Source organism: Globicephala melas, chromosome 15 (genome assembly GCF_963455315.2).
Source record: "Globicephala melas chromosome 15, mGloMel1.2, whole genome shotgun sequence".
Lineage (NCBI taxonomy): Eukaryota > Metazoa > Chordata > Mammalia > Artiodactyla > Delphinidae > Globicephala > Globicephala melas.
The window spans coordinates 19,690,878-19,707,645 of NC_083328.1; the positions used below are offsets into that span (position 1 = coordinate 19,690,878).

Here is a 16,768-nt window from a genome sequence, read left to right on the forward strand (position 1 = left end):
TTATGATAAGGTCTTCCCCGAGAGCATCTGGGGCTGCTGACTTTTACCTTGTCCCCAGAGATGCTTTGAGCAGTCTGAGGATTTGTGCGCTTGAAGAGCTGTGAACAGCATTTAAACCAGCAAACACAGGTCTCAAAGGGCCAGGGATAGTGTATGACGATGTCCAAGCGAACAGAAAGATGGACCCCTTTAAAACACACTGAAGCCATCTCTCAGGTCACACATTACACACACCATACTGCCCCCTGCCCACTATGTGCAGACATATACATGCACACTCTCATTAGTCATTCTCCGCCTCTCCAAGCTGACCTTCTCCTCATCTCCCCTCCGTGCATTCTCAGCTAGAATGTCAGCATCTTTGGTTCTAATTAAAGTCTTTGGTTCTCATTCTTAACACACAAGTTGAACGTTTTCTTGTTCCTTCCCTGGAGGGAACCCTGAATAGCATTGCTTTGTCCTGGTGGCCCTGCCTTGGGTCTGGTGTCTGTGATGCCCTCAGGGCTGAGACCAGATGCTCACCTGCAGAGACAAAAAAGATGCCCGCACTGAGGATGACATTGTGTCTGCTGCGGTGGAACTCGCTGGCTGCCACACAGAGCCCGCCAAAGAACAGCAGCGTGACACTGAGGATGGGGAAGACGCTGGAGGCCCTCACAGCCCCTGCGGAGAGAAAGAGAGAGGGTTCCCCCTGCACCCGGTCAGCCCCGGGATCCCCCCCTTCACGGGCATGGGGGTGCCTGGTTGGAGGACAGCCCGTGAGCAGAAGGACAGAGCCTGCATCTAACGTGGTTGCGAGGCCAGTTCGGTCGCTCAGGGCCCTGTGCTTGAGGTTAATGCTCTTTAGTCACCATCCTGAAATTCTTAATAGCTTTACCTTGAATGTGTGTTTTATAAGTAACTCTGATGGGTCAATGGAGCATGTGCCCTGGGCTTGGAGTCTCTACTCACGTGGCATCCCAGCCCCCATCACCTCCCCACCTCCCGTTCTCCTTGGGATGGGTCCTCAGCTGCTCACTCCCCCACCCCAGCCAGAGACCACTGCTGGGCATGGACGCTGGGAGAACCAGTGTTGGCTGAAAGCCCTAGGCACCTGCGAGGGTATGCACTCACCCCTTGAGTGTTCCCGTGCCGGAGGGAGTGTGACATTTCATAGCAAATAAAAGACACCATGACAGATGGAGAGAGAGATGGCAGAAGAAAGGAGATAGCTTTTTTTGCCTGCGTTTTGAACCAGGAGCCCGGGATTTTCATTTTGCACTGGCCCCTGCAAATCATATAGCCGACAGGGCATCCTGGGACTCCCATTAGATCACAAGCTGTTCACCGAAACGCAGAGTCTGTCCCAGCACACGCCTACATTTGCATGGTACTGAGTCTGGCAATGCCCATTTGATACCCATTTAGTCACTGAATAAACAAATGAATTTAGTTATTCATCCAACAATATTTTTGGGCACCTACCAAATGCCAGGTGCTGTGCTGTGTCCTGGGGTCCTGGTGGAAATGTTTAACCACCCCAAGGGTGCAGAGGCTGCCCTTCTAAGGGGAGGCAGGGGACGCTGGCTGAGGGCTGGAGCAGCAGTGTCCTAGAGACCCATGTGTTAACTCTTCAGCTGCTGGATCACAGAGAGGCCCTAAGGTTCTGGGGCAGAGGGACCTTCAGGTGGGGATCCCAGTATTTACCCAGCCAGCATAAGAGTATTTCCTGGAACACCTGGGCCGGAATATCAGTTGGATAAATTCTGCGTCCATTGAGGTACAAAAGAGCTAAAGTCCTGCCCTTATGGAGCTTACATTCTAATAGAGATGACGGGCAGGACCCACTACCTAATTTGCAGGGCCCTGTGCAGAATGAAAATGCAAGGCCTCTTGTCCCAAAAGTATTAAGAATTTCAAGATGGCATGGTAACTAGACTTATCCTGGTGATCATTTTGAAATGTAGAGAGGTACCAAATCACTATGTTGTGTAATGGACACCAACGTAGTAGTGTTGTACATCAGATATACATCAAAAACAAACAAACAGACTCATAGAAAAAGAGATCAGATTTGCGGTTACCAGAGGTGGGGCTGTGGGGAGGGGGAATTAGGGGAAGGTGGTCAAAAGGCACAAACTTCCAGTTATAAGATGAATAAGTACTAGGGATATAATGTACAACATGATAAATATAATTAACACAGCTGGATGTTATATATGAAAATTAAGAGAGTAAATCCTGGGTCCTCATCACAAGGAGAAAACATTTTTTTCTATATCTTTAATGTTGTATCTGTACGAGGTGATGGATGTTCACTAAACTTACTGTGGTAATCATTTCATGATGTATGGACGTCAAACCATTATGCTGTACACCTTAAACTTATACAGTGCTGTATGTCACTTATATATCAATAAAACTGGAAGAAAAAATAAAATAAAGGGTGACCGTCAAAAGCAAATTAAAAAAAGAAGAAGAATTTTAAGCTAGTGAGAGCAGAGCATGGAGCCAGGTGTGGGGCTCTTGAAGGATGGTAAGAACCCAGGCCTGAGCTGACTGTGCCTTGGACTGGGGTGGCAGACAGGTGGGGAGAGGTGTCGGACTCAGGATAGATCTTGAAGGTAAAGCCAACAGAATTGGGGGTGGGATGTGAGAGAAAGCGTTGTTGAGCGCCATGCCTGGTCTTAGCCAGTGAGCCAGCAGTGGCGTCTTTATAATCCCGGCACGCCTGCAGGGTGAGCAGTGGGGCAGCAGGAAGGTGGTTGGTTCATCGTTGGTGTGGAAGTTCAAAGCTCAGTGTTCAGAGCTTTATGTCCCTGCATTTAGTGTGTGTTTTCCTGTGGGTTCAGCTGCAGCCCTTCCTATTGCTACTGCGTGGCGGTGCTCACGCTCTGAATGCAGAGGACTGGTTTCCACAACACCAGGACTGTTTTTGTCTGTCTGTTTGTTTTTCATTTTTATTTATTTATTTATATATATATTTTTGGCTGCGTTGGGTCTTCGTTGCTGTGCGTGGGCTTTCTCTGGTTGTGGTGAGCGGGGGCTACTCTTCCTCGCGGTGCGTGGGCTTCTTATTGCAGTGGCTTCTCTTGTTGTGGAGCACGGGCTCTAGGCACGCGGGCCCTGTAGTTGTGGCATGTGGGCTCAGTAGTTGTGGCGCACGGGCTTAGTTGCTCCGAGGCGTGCGGGATCTTCCCAGACCAGGGCTCAAACCCGTGTCCTCTGCATTGGCAGGTGGATTCTTAACCACTGCACCACCAGGGAAGTCCTGTTTGTTTGTTTTTATGGGAAAAGTTTTCTGCAATTTTGGTAGCTGACTTAGCCTACTGGGATTGCCTGGGAGGGCCGATGGAGAACGGGGGTGAGGGGTCGACGAAAGCAGACAGGGGTGAGGTTCTCTTCATGAGGAGAAGAAAATGAAAGAGTTCTAGCTTTTGCTTAAGGATGGCCACCTCAAGTCCCCCACCATTGGGGCTGGACAGACCGGGGTCCCAGTAACTGTCCCTGCTGCAATGGGGAAGTTTTGGAAGGGGCTTCAAACTGCCTAGAAACCTTGATGGGAGAAGTGAGGTGTAGGGGGAGGGATCCTGGCTGCCCTGACCCCTGGGAGTGTGATCAAATCAGTCCCCATCCTAGCTTCAGGCCAGTCAGTCACAGTCCTGGCCCAGGCCCGGCTTGCTCTGTGCTTCCCTGCTCCCACACAGGCTTGCAGGAGGGAGGGCTGGCCCCCTGGTTCATTTAGCTCCCAGGTCAAGGGGGTGATCCCTGGGAAGTAGGCGCTGGGATCTTGGGTGGCCATAGCTTATTTATAACTTCTAAATATTTACGCATATGACCTACAGGTTTCCATGTGAACCTTGGCCCTAGGACCCATAAATATTAGGGGTGGGTCTGGCCCCAGTGATTTCAAGCATGCACAAATCTTTAAAGTGATCATTTGCATTGTGTACTTGCTGGGAATTGCTCAAATATTCAATGTGATGAGTTAAATTGATTAATTTTTTCACCTTTAAAAATTTTTTTTTAGTTTCAAAGTATGATTAAATTATGATTATGCCCGAAGGAGATGATCTGAACATTGGAAGCTACTGAATTGTGTTGGTTGTGTATATTTGAAATGTGTGGCTATGAGATATGGGAATGTGATTGTTTCCCATGTGGTGGAGGAACCACTTGGCAACCAATTGGTGGCCAGATCCCACCTCTACCCCACAAGCGAGATAAGAGCAGGTTCTATAAACTGAGGCTACGGGTGTCGGTCTCACACAGGACATGCTCTGCTGCCATTTTCTCCTAACTCAGTTTACCCTGGATTGTGTTTTTTTTTTTTTTTTTTCCGGCTGTGCCACGGGGTTTGTGGGATCTTAGTTCCCCGACCAGGGATCGAACCCGGGCCCCCTGCAGTGGGACAACCAGGGAAGTCCCTGATTAAATCTTCTGCTATAGGTTTAAGCTTCAGCCTCCCTAACCACACATGAGAAAGAGGAAATAGCAGAATAATCAATGTGCAGAACCCCACCCGACCGGGGTGTGGTCGCAACAGGAAGTGGCAGCACATGTGCTGGATGGGCCCGGAGACCCCTGCAGGAACGTGACCCTGGCGCCACGTGACTGGCTCGGGGATTCCAAAGTTCCCTGCAGGAAATTCGTGTGCTCAGGAAGGTCCCTCCTTAACTTGGTTCTGTGGCTGAGGGTGAGGACCTCCACCTTCCCAGAGGGGAGAAATATATTTTGTCGGAAAAGCGATGGATCTCTTGGAAGAAATTAAAATCAGTTTTGCAAGTTGTGAAATAGAGGTCGCAGTTCTGTTTAGTCCCCAACAGGGCAAATATCAAAATAGGAAAGAAAAACAAAAACTACAGTCACTCTGGTAAAAACCCCACTGGAGATGACTTTAAAATCATCCTCAAAAGGAGGTTCAAGTAATCTACCCCAAACTTTGGTCAAGCTACCTCTCTAAACGTGGCCTCTATTCCCACATCAGATCCTTTTAAGCTGCTCATGTAAGTTCTAGTTGGCATTTGGGTAAATCCTAGTAGATGGATAAGGACTGAAAAAAGAGAAATAATATGTTTTAAAAATTAGCTTAGGGCTTCCCTGGTGGCGCAGTGGTTGGGAGTCCGCCTGCCGATGCAGGGGACACGGGTTCGTGCCCTGGTCCTGGGGAGATCCCACATGCCGCGGAGCGGCTGGGCCCGTGAGCCATGGCCCCTGGGCCTGTGTGTCCGGAGCCTGTGCTCCGCAGCGGGAGAGGCCACAACAGTGAGAGGCCCGTGTACCGCAAAAAAAAAAAAAAAAAAATTAGCTTAGAAATGGCTTTCTTTCGTATTGACCCCTCGCACCACTTACATTGTTATGCGATTAAAGGCTCATGTTTAGACCCACTGCCCATCTGTAGACTAGCAAGCATGAGTAGAGCTAACAATGATTTTAATTGTAACAGCACTCTTCTTGAGCTACGAGTTACAAGCATAACCCGAGTAGCACAATTTCTTGAAGTTTTTATGTATAACAGCAGTTTAAAAAAATGTTACATTTAACACTCTCTAACAGTAAATTAGTCAATGCCTTAGAACTTTTCTTTTGAGTGAACTTGACACACCTCCCTGTTGAAGAAATTCTATCTAAATTACATTAAATCCCCAATTCTCTGTGCCTGGATTAATGTCAGGCCTGTGGCTGCCACTGGGCCTTGACCACTGCTCATCCCATGCCCCAGAAGAGAGCCAACACGTATGGCTTCGTGAGTACATGTTGGCCCCGGGCGGAGCGCAACGTGCACCAGCTTATTTAATTTTCATGACCCTGTCAGATGGATGACATTATCATCTTCATTGCTGACTATGAAGAAAGGTGAGAGATGAGAGGTAAAGCAGCCTGGCCCAGGTCCAGCCCAGCTAGTAGGGCGTCACCGGAGTAAAAGCCCGAGTCACCCTGGATCCAGAGCCCTTGCTCTAAGCCAGCACACTGTTGCCTCCTACGTGCTGTGTTTGTGACAGTTCCATGTCATATCCGGGTTACTGACCTTGGGACAATCTAGGGGGAGACACTGGTCCTGCCCCAATGAGATTGAAACTGAAGAGGGGTGAACCTTGGTTTGCTTTTATTCTCCCAGGCCTTGCCTCTTAGGACCTCGCCCATTAGCACCTCACCCGTTAGCACCTCAAATCAGCCCTCTGGGGAAGGTGAAAACTTGTATTCAGGTTGAAGAAAATCCTTAGATTTCCTCCTAAGCAGACTAAAAAGAACTTTTCAGTTTTGACACAGCTCCCTTTTTTTTTTTTTTTCCTATTTCTATTTCATTGAAATGAAAGAGATTCAGATGTCAGAACCACCTGAATGTCTCTGTCTAGTAGCAAAGATTTTCCTGAAGCTTCTTTGCACGTATCCATTTCTGGGGCTGGGTGCTGGGGAGCCTCAAACTCAGAGGCAGCTGGACAACCTCAGGGCAGCCCTCCTCGCCCACCCCTCCCCGGGAGGACCCGCGAAGGGGGAACTTACGCAGGAGATACTCAGCCGTGTCCTGTTCGTAGTCAGCATCTTCGGGGAAGTGATCAATTTTCTTGCACACGCCTCGGAAAGCCCCTGTGGAAACAAACGTGGCCCTGAGCTGGCGGGGGAGGGGTGGAAAGAGCCCCTGGGGCCCAGCCTGCATCCTCACCCCCACAGTGAAGATGCCTGATGGGTGTTGCAGGCTCTGCCTCGGTTGGCCCATCAGCATCTTTCTTAGGGCACAAAAAGGAGATTGGTAGAGGAAAAAAATAAAAATAAAGCCGAAGATGGAAACTTTCTGCTTCCTAGATTTTGCATGATATTGGGATCTATTTAGAAGGGCAAAGAGCTATGAAGCATAAGGATTCATCATGAGAACTGTCTTGTCTTATCTTTTTCTTTTTTTCCCAATTGGTGAGGGGAAAGGGGAAAAGGAAGCGGAATATATATATACACACATATATTCATATATACTTATGTATATAATATATATATATATTATATATATATATATATAAATTTATCTTCCCATTTTACAGATGAGGCAGCTGGCCATAGAATTTTGCTTGAAGTCATACGGGTAACTAGTAGAGCCAAAATTCCAATCAAGGTCTGCTGACTCCTTGGTGTGGATTCCAGGCATGGATTCTGGAGTAACCCACTCTCCCTGATTGGATAATGCTCATATCTGACACAGGACCGCCCCCTTCCCCCCTCCCCTCGCCCAGGACCACAGCTTGCTGTGCTCTGCGGTGTGGCTCACTCCTTCAGGGGGCACAGAATTGCGCAGGTGCACCCTGGGGAAACTGTCAGCATTTTCTTTCCTTTTCTTTCTTTGACATCAGCCTGACTTAACTTGTTGTGGGTGTTTGTTAACTAGCCAATTAACCAATCTCTGGGGCAGCTAATGGCTCTGCCAGTTCTCATAAATGACAAACAATTTCAGAACCTCTCACCACAACACAGCATGAAATTATGCCTTATTGTTCTTGTCGCTGCCGGCAGAGACGGCCTGGAAGTGAGGGGCAAGGTGGTGTCGTGGACAGTGGACAAGGTTTATGTTCACACGTAGCTGGGCTTATATTTTAGAGCAATTACTATAAGAATTAAATAAGGCCATATATGAAGATGAGATAATTTTCGCAAAGCTCTAGGGACTTCATGATAATGGCCAGCACTTTTTAAGTGCTTCTAGCGGGCTAGGCACAGAGCTGAAACCTACATTCTTCTCTCATTTACTCTCATCCACTGCCTTAGGAGATAGGGACTATTCACACTGATATTTGATGATAAGACAACGCAGGATCACAGAGGAAAGAGAGTTGTCACAGCTGGTGAAGGGAAGAATCAATATTTGAATGGGCTTTACCATTACAATATGAAGGTAGCCGTTATTATTATGCCTATTATTAACTCATAATAATGAGTGCCATGTAGTTTTTAAAATTTATTTTATTGAAGCATAGTTGATTTACAATGTTGTGTTAGTTTCTGCTGTACAGCAACATGATTCAGTTATACATATATATACATAATTTTTCATATTCTTTTCTATTATGGTTTATTACAGGATATTGAATATAGTTCCCTGTGCTATACACTAGGACCTTGTTGTTTATTCATTCTGTATATAATAGTTTGCATCCGCTAATCCCAAACTCCCACTCCATCCCTCCCATACTGCCCCCCGCACCACCCCTGGCAACCACAAGTCTGTTCTGTGAGTCTGTTTCTGTTTTGTGGAAGTTCACTTATGTCATATCTTAGATTCCACATATAAGTGATATTATATGGTATTTGTCTTTCTCTTTCTAACTTACTTCACTTAGTATGATAATCTCTAGGTTCATCCATGTTGCTGCAAATGGCATTATTTCATTCTTTTTTATGGCTGAGTAATATTCCATTGTGTGTGTAAGTGTGTGTGTGTGTGCGTATCTCGCATCCTCTTCATCCATTCTTCTGTCAATGGACATTTAGGTTGCTTCCATCTCTTAAAGAGTGCTGTGTATTTAACACATACTATAAACAGGCTCCAAACCAGAGGCATTTCACAATAAATGATATGATATGAGCCCATCCTCTTGGTTCTGATTCTCTGCTTACCAGGCAAAGAATGGACTCAGAACCAAGAGGGCGGGGTCTTGGAGAGAAGGCTTGAAGACTCAAGGAAATTCTTGGAAGAAAAACAAACTCAGAACTCCTTCCCTAATATTGAAAGAAGGCCTTCATTTTTCTTGTTTGGATTTTAGAGTTTCATTCACAGATTCCTGTTTGCTTTTAAGCCCCATCGCCTTCCAGCTGGCTGGGTAACAAATCAGAATAAGTCACATACGTGAAGCACTTACCATCTACCACATGCCATTCTAAACACTTTACGTGTTTTATCCTCTCTAGCTCTCAAGACAGCCTGGGGAGGTACCTGGTATGATGAGCCCTATTTTACAGATGAGGAAATCTGAAGTAAGTGATTTCTGCAAGGACACAGCTATAAGTGGCACACTCAAGGGTAAGTCTTCCAGACTCCAAAGCCAAGTTCATAGCCACTACTGTGAATTGCACTCTCTTCAACACATTTTAGAGTTGTAAGCAAGATCCTTTGCCAGATGGCTTTATGATAATTTCACGGTCCATCCACTGCTATGAACGGGACCAGTTGGTTTTTCCATCCACCGTGCTTTTTCCATGATGTGCATCAGGGGCCACGGAGCAGGACAAGGATGGTGGTTGTGGGACCACCTATCATTAGCTGTTTTACATTCTCCACGAAAGATTTCATAGGAAGGAAATGTTCAGCTGAAGATTAAATGTGAAAGCTACTGAAACAGACCAGTCAGAACCACGTGGGGATAAGGAACTACACACGTGCTCACATCTGCTTGTGAAATGGGCCTTACCTAAGGTGGCTTAAGGCAGCCTGAAACTAGGAGGTGGAGCCAGCAAACACCAGTAGCTCCTGGAGAAACAGTCACGAATTTTAAATGGTCTAAAGTGTCCCACCACCTGTTTTATATAGCCCACAAGCTAAGGCTGGTTTTTGCCTATGTAGATGATTAGAAAAAAATCAAAAGAAGAATACTGTTTCATGACAAGTAAAAAAATACATGAAATTCAACTTTCAGTGTCTATAAATAAAATTGTATTGAAACACAACCATGCCCATTTGTTTATGGTTTTCGTGCCAAATGGCAGAGCTGAGTAGTTGTGGCAGAGACGGCAAAGCCAAAAACGTTGACCCTCTGGCTAAGGAAAATTTTGCTGATCACGGTCCTGGAGATTTCAGTCCTGGGAAGTAGCACAAACTCTGGGAGGGCAAAAGTGGAAAGCAAACAGGAACTTGGGCCTTCTTGGGACTGGAGGACGTACTCCAAGCTGGTGATTCTAAAGCAGATAATACTCGTCTATGGCGAATCTGGGTTGCAGAATGGTTTGTTTAGTGTATTTGTTTTGTTCTGTTTTTTACTTGTAGCATTTTATTGTATTTTTTAAAAATTAAATATGCTGCTGCAATTTAAAATTCAGGGTATGTCACATGAATGCTGACTTGCAGCTTCTCTTGAAAAATGGGGCTCTCTGTCCCACATTTCCATGGGAAAACAATCCCTAGCAGCCGGGCCTCAGCAGCCCCCCGCTTTGGACTGGGTGCCAGCTCTCTAGTTGGCCACAGTTGCCCCCACCTCCCCAGGCCCTATGTCACTTGAGGAACCTATGGAAAATGACCTCTCCAAACCTCAGTTTCTTCTTCTTCTCCAGAATAAAGATAATAACAATAATAACTTCATGCGGTTGTCATGAGAATTAATTGAAGCTGTAATAGTAGTTACAGCACCTGGTGCTGTACTCAGCAGTTTCCACAGAACTCTGTTAAAATCAGGTAATGACGTAAGGCACTTAGTACAGTTCCTGGCACGTGGTAAGAACTCAATAAATTATAGCTATTCCTACCATTGGTGTTGGTAGGTATTTTAGGACCAGAAGAGACACATTGGTGCCATGGTGAGATTTTAAAAAGCAATATAAAAGGAAAGGGAGGGCTTCGCTGGTGGTGCAGTGGTTGAGAGTTCGCTTGCCGATGCAGGGGACGCGGGTTCGTGCCCCGGTCCGGGAAGATCCCACATGCCACGGAGCGGCTGGGCCCGTGAGCCATGGCCGCTGAGCCTGCGTGTCCGGAACCTGTGCTCCGCAACGGGAGAGGCCACAACAGTGAGAGGCCCGCGTACCGCAAAAAAAAAAAAAAAAAAAGGAAAGGGAATCAAGACTTTCCCTGAGGAAGACTCCACACTGAAAATGAAGCTGCTGGCACAAGTCATACACTCATCAAAAAGTGAACTTGGCCATTCATATAAGTAGCATATTGCCAGCTCCCAGAAATAACCACTATTTAGCATTTCTGTATGTTTCCTTCCAGGCTCCCCTCACATCCCCCACTGCTCCCCCTACCCCCAGGCTTCCACACACACATTGTTTTATAAAATCAGGATCTTGCTGGTCTTCTTTTTACTTACATTTTCTCATCAGTACTTCCCCACATCAGTAAATCTAAGAAAAAAAGGATGGGATTGGACTTGCCCATGAACTGCAGAGGCTGGAGCCAAAAGAGATGCTGAAAACAGGTACCCTGCAAGGATGACGTTAGGATACAGAGATAAGCACCGTCCTAGCAGAGTTGAGGCTAAGGCACTGGGGCAGAGAGGAGCAGAAACCAGGAACGTGGTAAACCAGGAGAAGGATCAGTGGAGGTTGGTCTGAGGGACAGATCCAGTGGTGACTGGTGAGAGGTGATGGGAACCCACAGTAGAGCACATAGAAGAGCTAGGCTGTGAGAATCCACAGACTCCAGGACCCCAGGAAGAGGTTTGGAACGGCAGGTAGAGCCAGGAGAGATTTCCCAAAGTGTTGAGGTGTAATTACAGAGACTGGCTATGGGGTGACAACAAACTGGGCAGAGAAGGACAAAATCCTGGGCAGGGAAGATTGTGCTGACGGTTCTTCTCTGGCTCAGACAATGGAAGGATTCTTCCTTCCTATGAGGAAGGCTCCTCCTTTAAACCAACAATCCTTCTCAAAGGTCAAACCCTAGAAATAGTCCCATTACAATCAAGAATGAGATATGAATACCCACTATTGCCTCTATGATGTACCATGATTCTACAAGCTCCAGTGCAAGAAGAAATAAAACAAAATTAAGAGTTATACGCAATAGAAAAAAAATACGGTAAAGTTATCATTTTTCCAGGTGATAGAATAGTCTATTTGGGAAGCTGGAGGCAATTTGCTAGGGAAAAAATAGTAGAATGAATGAAAGAACTCAAGAAGTTGGCTTCTTCTAAGACATTAAACCATACAATAAAGCTGTAATAATTAAGTCATTGTGGCACTGACATTTAAAAGGAACATTTATTAGGATATTTTTTCAAAGAAGAGAAATATTACAAGGAAAATAAGAAACAGTCCATTATCCCGTATTCAGATAATTCCTGTTAAATTAAAAGAATATATGTATGTAGTTAGAAATTTCAAACAGTATATACAGAATGGCATAAGATTAAAGTAACAGCACTTCCCTCATCACCAAAAATTCTCTCACTTGATAACTTCGTAGAGTGATTTTTGTTAACTGAATGTTGAATAAAATCATGTCTAAGCTGAGATCTGAAGGTTAATTAAAAGTTAATCAGAGTGTGTGCCTTCAGGCAGAGTGGAATAGTGTATGAGGTGATGAGAGGGAGTGAGTGAGGTGATGGGGGTGAGTGAGTCCCCATCTGGAGGGGGGGGTAGTAGTTCGGGGCTTTCAGAGGATCAGTGGTGGTTGGTCTGGGGGACAGATCCAGTGGTCACTGGTGACAGGTGATGGGTACCTGGGGTAGGGCAGATATGAGAACTGGGCTGTGAAGATTGATTGATTCAAACTTTTTCTCCTCCTTCCTTCCTTCCTTCCTTCCACCCTTCTCCCAAATTTATCAGACACCCACAGTGTACCAGAGTTGTTTTAAGTCCCAGGAATTGACTAGTGGCCAAGACAGAGAAGATTCTGGTCCTCAGAATTTACATTCTCACTGGAAAAGAGAGTCTATATAGTCAATAAAAGAACAAGATAACTGTGCTCTGAAGGAAGCCCAGAAGATGATGTGATGGTGACTGTGCATTGGGTGGGGGAGATGGTGGGCAATTTGCGGCAAGATGGTTCAGGGGGACAGGTGAGCTCAGACATGATAAAAAGAAAGAGTCAGTTGTGTGAACAGCCAGGGAAAGAGCTTTCTAGGCCAAGGACACTGCAAGCACACAGGCTCTGGAGTTGGGAATGAGCTTGGTTAGTTTGGGGGACAGAAGGGAGGCCAGTGGGTGGAAGAGGGCCTATTTTGGTGGCGTTACCGGGTCCCTCAGCTGCCCTTCTAGCTGTCCCTTCAGCACTGAGGTCTCTGGAATGTCTAGGAGGTTGGGTTGCACAAGGACCAAAGTCAACTCCATCTCTTCCTTAGGATCAGGGTAACCTAAAGGACCTATGTGGTCCTGAGTGGCTTCCAGACATGCAAGGGAGGAAGCCAGGGTGGGGAGGGAGCCCCTAAAATAGGACATTTTTGTTTCTAACTGTTAAAGCCCTTGTTCCGTATCTCCAGGGAAGGTGGTGCTTCCACGTTCCGTGGCTCAGTCTCCATCCTGAGTATTTCCTTTCAGATCCGAGTACTGCGGGCACCCAGCCTGATCCTGGGAAATGGCGGATTAGGCTGTTTTGCTGTGAATTTTTACAAACAAGTCAGATTCTTGCAATCTGGAAAAACAGAGCCTGCCCCCTCTTCAGCATGTACCTATTTGACCTGGAGAGAGGTCGTATGGTGCAGTGGTAGGAGCAAAGCTTGGAGCCCTCAGGCCTGAGTTCGAATCTCTATTCCACCACTTACTAACTCACTAGTTGGGCGACCTTGGGTGAGTTATTCATTCGCTTGAGCCTTTGTCTCCTCATCTGTTAAAATATCAGTAATCTGCAGATGTTAGGATTTCTCCAAGAAGTAGGTACATTATCTGCTGTTTGTTTAGATGTACTCTGGGCCAGGCACTGGGTTAAGGGATCTCTGGGTACTGCTTACCACCCCGTGGAGCAGGCACTCCTACTGGTCGTAGGCTGGGGTGAGGAGTAAGGATTCTGGAGCCAGACTGCCTGCATGTGAGTGCCAGCTGTGCCGCGTATTAGCTACAAGTTACTTAACTTATGTGTGTCTCAGTTTCCTTATCTGTAAACGGAGACTACTAACGGTATGTAGCTCGTGGATTTTTTTTTTTTTTTTTGGCGGTACGCGGGCCTCTCACTGTTGTGGCCTCTCCCGTTGCGGAGCACAGGCTCCGGATGTGCAGGCTCAGCGGCCATGGCTCACGGGCCCAGCCACTCCGTGGCATGTGGGATCTTCCCGGACCGGGCCACGAACCCGTGTCCCCTGCATCGGCAGGCGGACTCTCAACCACTGCGCCACCTGGGAAACCCTGTGGGGTTTAATGAGGATTAGAAGAGTTAATATTTGTCAAGTGCTTTAGAGCGATGGTAAGTATTGTGTGTGTGTGTGTTAATTCAGTCAATCCATTTCTAGATGGGGAAACTGAGGCCTAAAACTAAGGTCTGTCTAACCTCAGAGCCTGAGATCTTAGCAAAATCCCCTAAGTGGCACTAACACAGCGCTGGGCACCAAGAAGAGGGTTAACAGGGACAGCTCTTAATGTTATTTGCGAACTCTGTTTCGGGCGTGGGGGGAGAGGAAGCCAGGGGGAAGCTGGAGATCGTGTCTCCTCCCTGCCACCCTCACATGGACATATCTACACATGGGTAGACGTGTGTGTGTGTGCGTGTGCATGTGCACCCATACAGGGCTGGGCCAGGCAGGCAGCCTGAGGAGCTGGCGCACCCCAGCAGGAATAGGCCTAGAGCACCTGCTGTACCAAGTTTGGGCGAGGGCCAGACAGAGCTTTTCTGGGTCAGCTAAAGACAGCTCTGCCTTTACGGGTTTGGGCCTCAAGTCAGGAAATACTAGACCCAGAGCAGAAAGACCTGGGGAAATGAGAGAGCCATCCAAGGCCCAACCTTTTCAAGTTTGCGGTCCTGAAGGGAGACCCTGAATGGGGAGCAGCTGTCCCCAGGATGTCCCTCCTCTGATGGGAGGAGATCCCATTGGCAGAGCCTCTCAGTGGTCTTCAGGCGGAGCCCCATCCACCTCCCATGGGCGGTGAGTAGCCCACATTGACCATCCTGGGCACAACTGGGTGGCTGTGGCACCACCCAACCTGACAAAGGATCACTTCTGAGCAGTTCTGGACCGTTACCATGTGCTCAGAGTGAGGGTGGATCCTCCTAACCAGCCCACCGAGCCCAGCATCAGTGCCCAGAACCTGGTCCAGCCCAGAAACACAGCCAAACCAGTGCCCAGAGCTTGGCCTCATCTCAGCCACGAGTCCAGCTGAAATGCCAGGCCCCTGAAATCCAGCTCAGAATCAAAACCAAGGCTCACTGGAGACCAGGGCTCTGGGTCCAGCGATACAGGTCTTTTAAGTCCCCATTGTGGTGAATCCGCCTTGAGAAATCAGGAAAGAAGAACAAACATCAAGTTTGTTTGTGCCCTGGACGTACTTGTGTTAAGAAAGCAAAAGTCACCACCTGATTGTAAGAATGTTTGGTTTCCTGGTGTTAAATATCCTCTTTATTACAGAGCATAAGTTACCTTAAAACGGTGGTTCTCAACATGGGCTGCAAATGGGAATTACGGGGGCTGGGGACACAGTAGGAAAATACCGATGCTCTGTTCTATCCCTGGAGATTCTTACTAATTAGTCAGGGCATCTGGAGTTTGCAGAGCTCCCCAGATGAGTCTAACTGTTCAGCTAAGGTTGAGACCCACAGCCTTTAGGGGAGTTCCCTCAAAAATAGGGACCATTATTTCATAGCAAATAATAAAGTTCAAAGATGTACTTCCAGCTTTATCTTGAAAATGAAAAGATCATTTATGAGAATATGTTTATTTTGTCTTATCTTTTCTTACTATGCACTAGGGTGAACCAAAAAGTAAGTTATGTGGATTTTGGGTGGGAGGGGGCATCCTTTGTCTGATAAAATCACATGATGGTCCAATGTGAAATCTTTCACTTTCCCAGCTGGATTATAAAGTCTGACTTTCAGAGCAGGATCATAAAGTGCGTCATTTCTGCAAAAAATATTTGAGCATGTCATCATTTTCTCAAGGGCTTCTCTTAATCCTTTAACATTCAAATCACCGGATGCGCCTATCACATCATCACTCTTGTCGGTTTGCTCTTCTCGCATTGTTAACCAGTGTCCCTCTGCCAAGCTCTCGGCCGCCCATGGCTGGCATGTCACACCACGCCAGCAGATCTTCAGCGCCCCTCACATCCATCTCATGAAGTCCTGTGCATTTTGCGAGATACGCAATCTCACTTTGCAATCATTTCTGCCTCCTATTTGCATTGTATGGTCACATGCTGACAAGAGCTGGCAATCAGAGAGAGGCTGCCTGGCAAAGACCGTGAATTGTAGGGTATTAAACGGGGGTGGGGTGGGGTTGGAGGTGTGTTTGAGTAGAGACTGGCTTTATAAATGGTCAGGTGATGAATCACATATTCACATTAAGATGGAGCTTGCTGGCTTGTCTGTGCAACCGCACGTGTGCAGGGATTTGGATAATGAATTCACGGATAATGAGGACCCTGAACTAAACTTGGTCTCTCTGAGCAAGACGAAGCACTTGGGGTTTCAGCAATTAGGGCCCACGGCTCCTAATAAGAGCACCACTGGAGTGAGTGAGGTAAGGAGAAATAAACATCCTCTTCTGAGGTTCCTGAACTGCTGTCAGTGCACATCCTGAATTCAGTCTTGTTCAACAGATGTCTACTGGGGTGCCTGCTTTGCATTAAGCAGTGTCCTGGGCACGTCGGATTCATCAGTGAATGAAACAGTGTAGGTTCTGGATCTCAAGGCTGTTACATGCTAGTGGGGGAGAGACCGAAAGTGAACAAATAAATGAACAAAACAAAGGTTTCTGTAAAAAGGAAGAGGTAATTTCAAATAGTGATAAATGCCATGAAAATAATAAACCCCAGAGAGAGAGAGAGTGACCTGGGGGCAGTGGGGGGAAATTGTGAGATTGGGTGGACAGGGAAGGCCTCTCTGAGAAGGTGACCCGAGTGACAAGATGAAGCCACTCAAGGGAAGATTTGAGGGAAGAACTTTCTAGGAAGAGGGCACCACAAGTGCAAAGGCCCCAGGGAAAGATAATACTTAGTGTGTTTCTGGAACCAA

General features: G+C 46.9%; 1 protein-coding gene and 1 long non-coding RNA gene across 3 annotated transcripts in view; one reads left to right on the forward strand and one right to left on the reverse strand.

Moving 5' to 3' along the window:
- LOC115861369 (uncharacterized) overlaps positions 1-9,139 on the forward strand; it is a 94,858-nt gene extending 85,719 nt beyond the window's left edge. The window contains exon 4 of the long non-coding RNA XR_009559101.1: positions 8,872-9,139. This is a non-coding gene — a long non-coding RNA (uncharacterized lncRNA). The remainder of the gene's footprint in view (positions 1-8,871) is intronic.
- CACNG3 (calcium voltage-gated channel auxiliary subunit gamma 3) overlaps positions 1-16,768 on the reverse strand; it is an 81,631-nt gene that overhangs the window by 4,656 nt on the left and 60,207 nt on the right. Inside the window, exons 2-3 of one of the 2 annotated variants that reach the window (XM_030871520.2) lie at positions 6,484-6,567; positions 523-663 (exon numbers count right to left, since the gene is read on the reverse strand). In XM_030871520.2, the coding sequence (XP_030727380.1) occupies positions 523-663; positions 6,484-6,567 (225 nt within the window). The remainder of the gene's footprint in view (positions 1-522; positions 664-6,483; positions 6,568-16,768) is intronic. The other variant, XM_060285179.1, reaches the window with a different exon arrangement.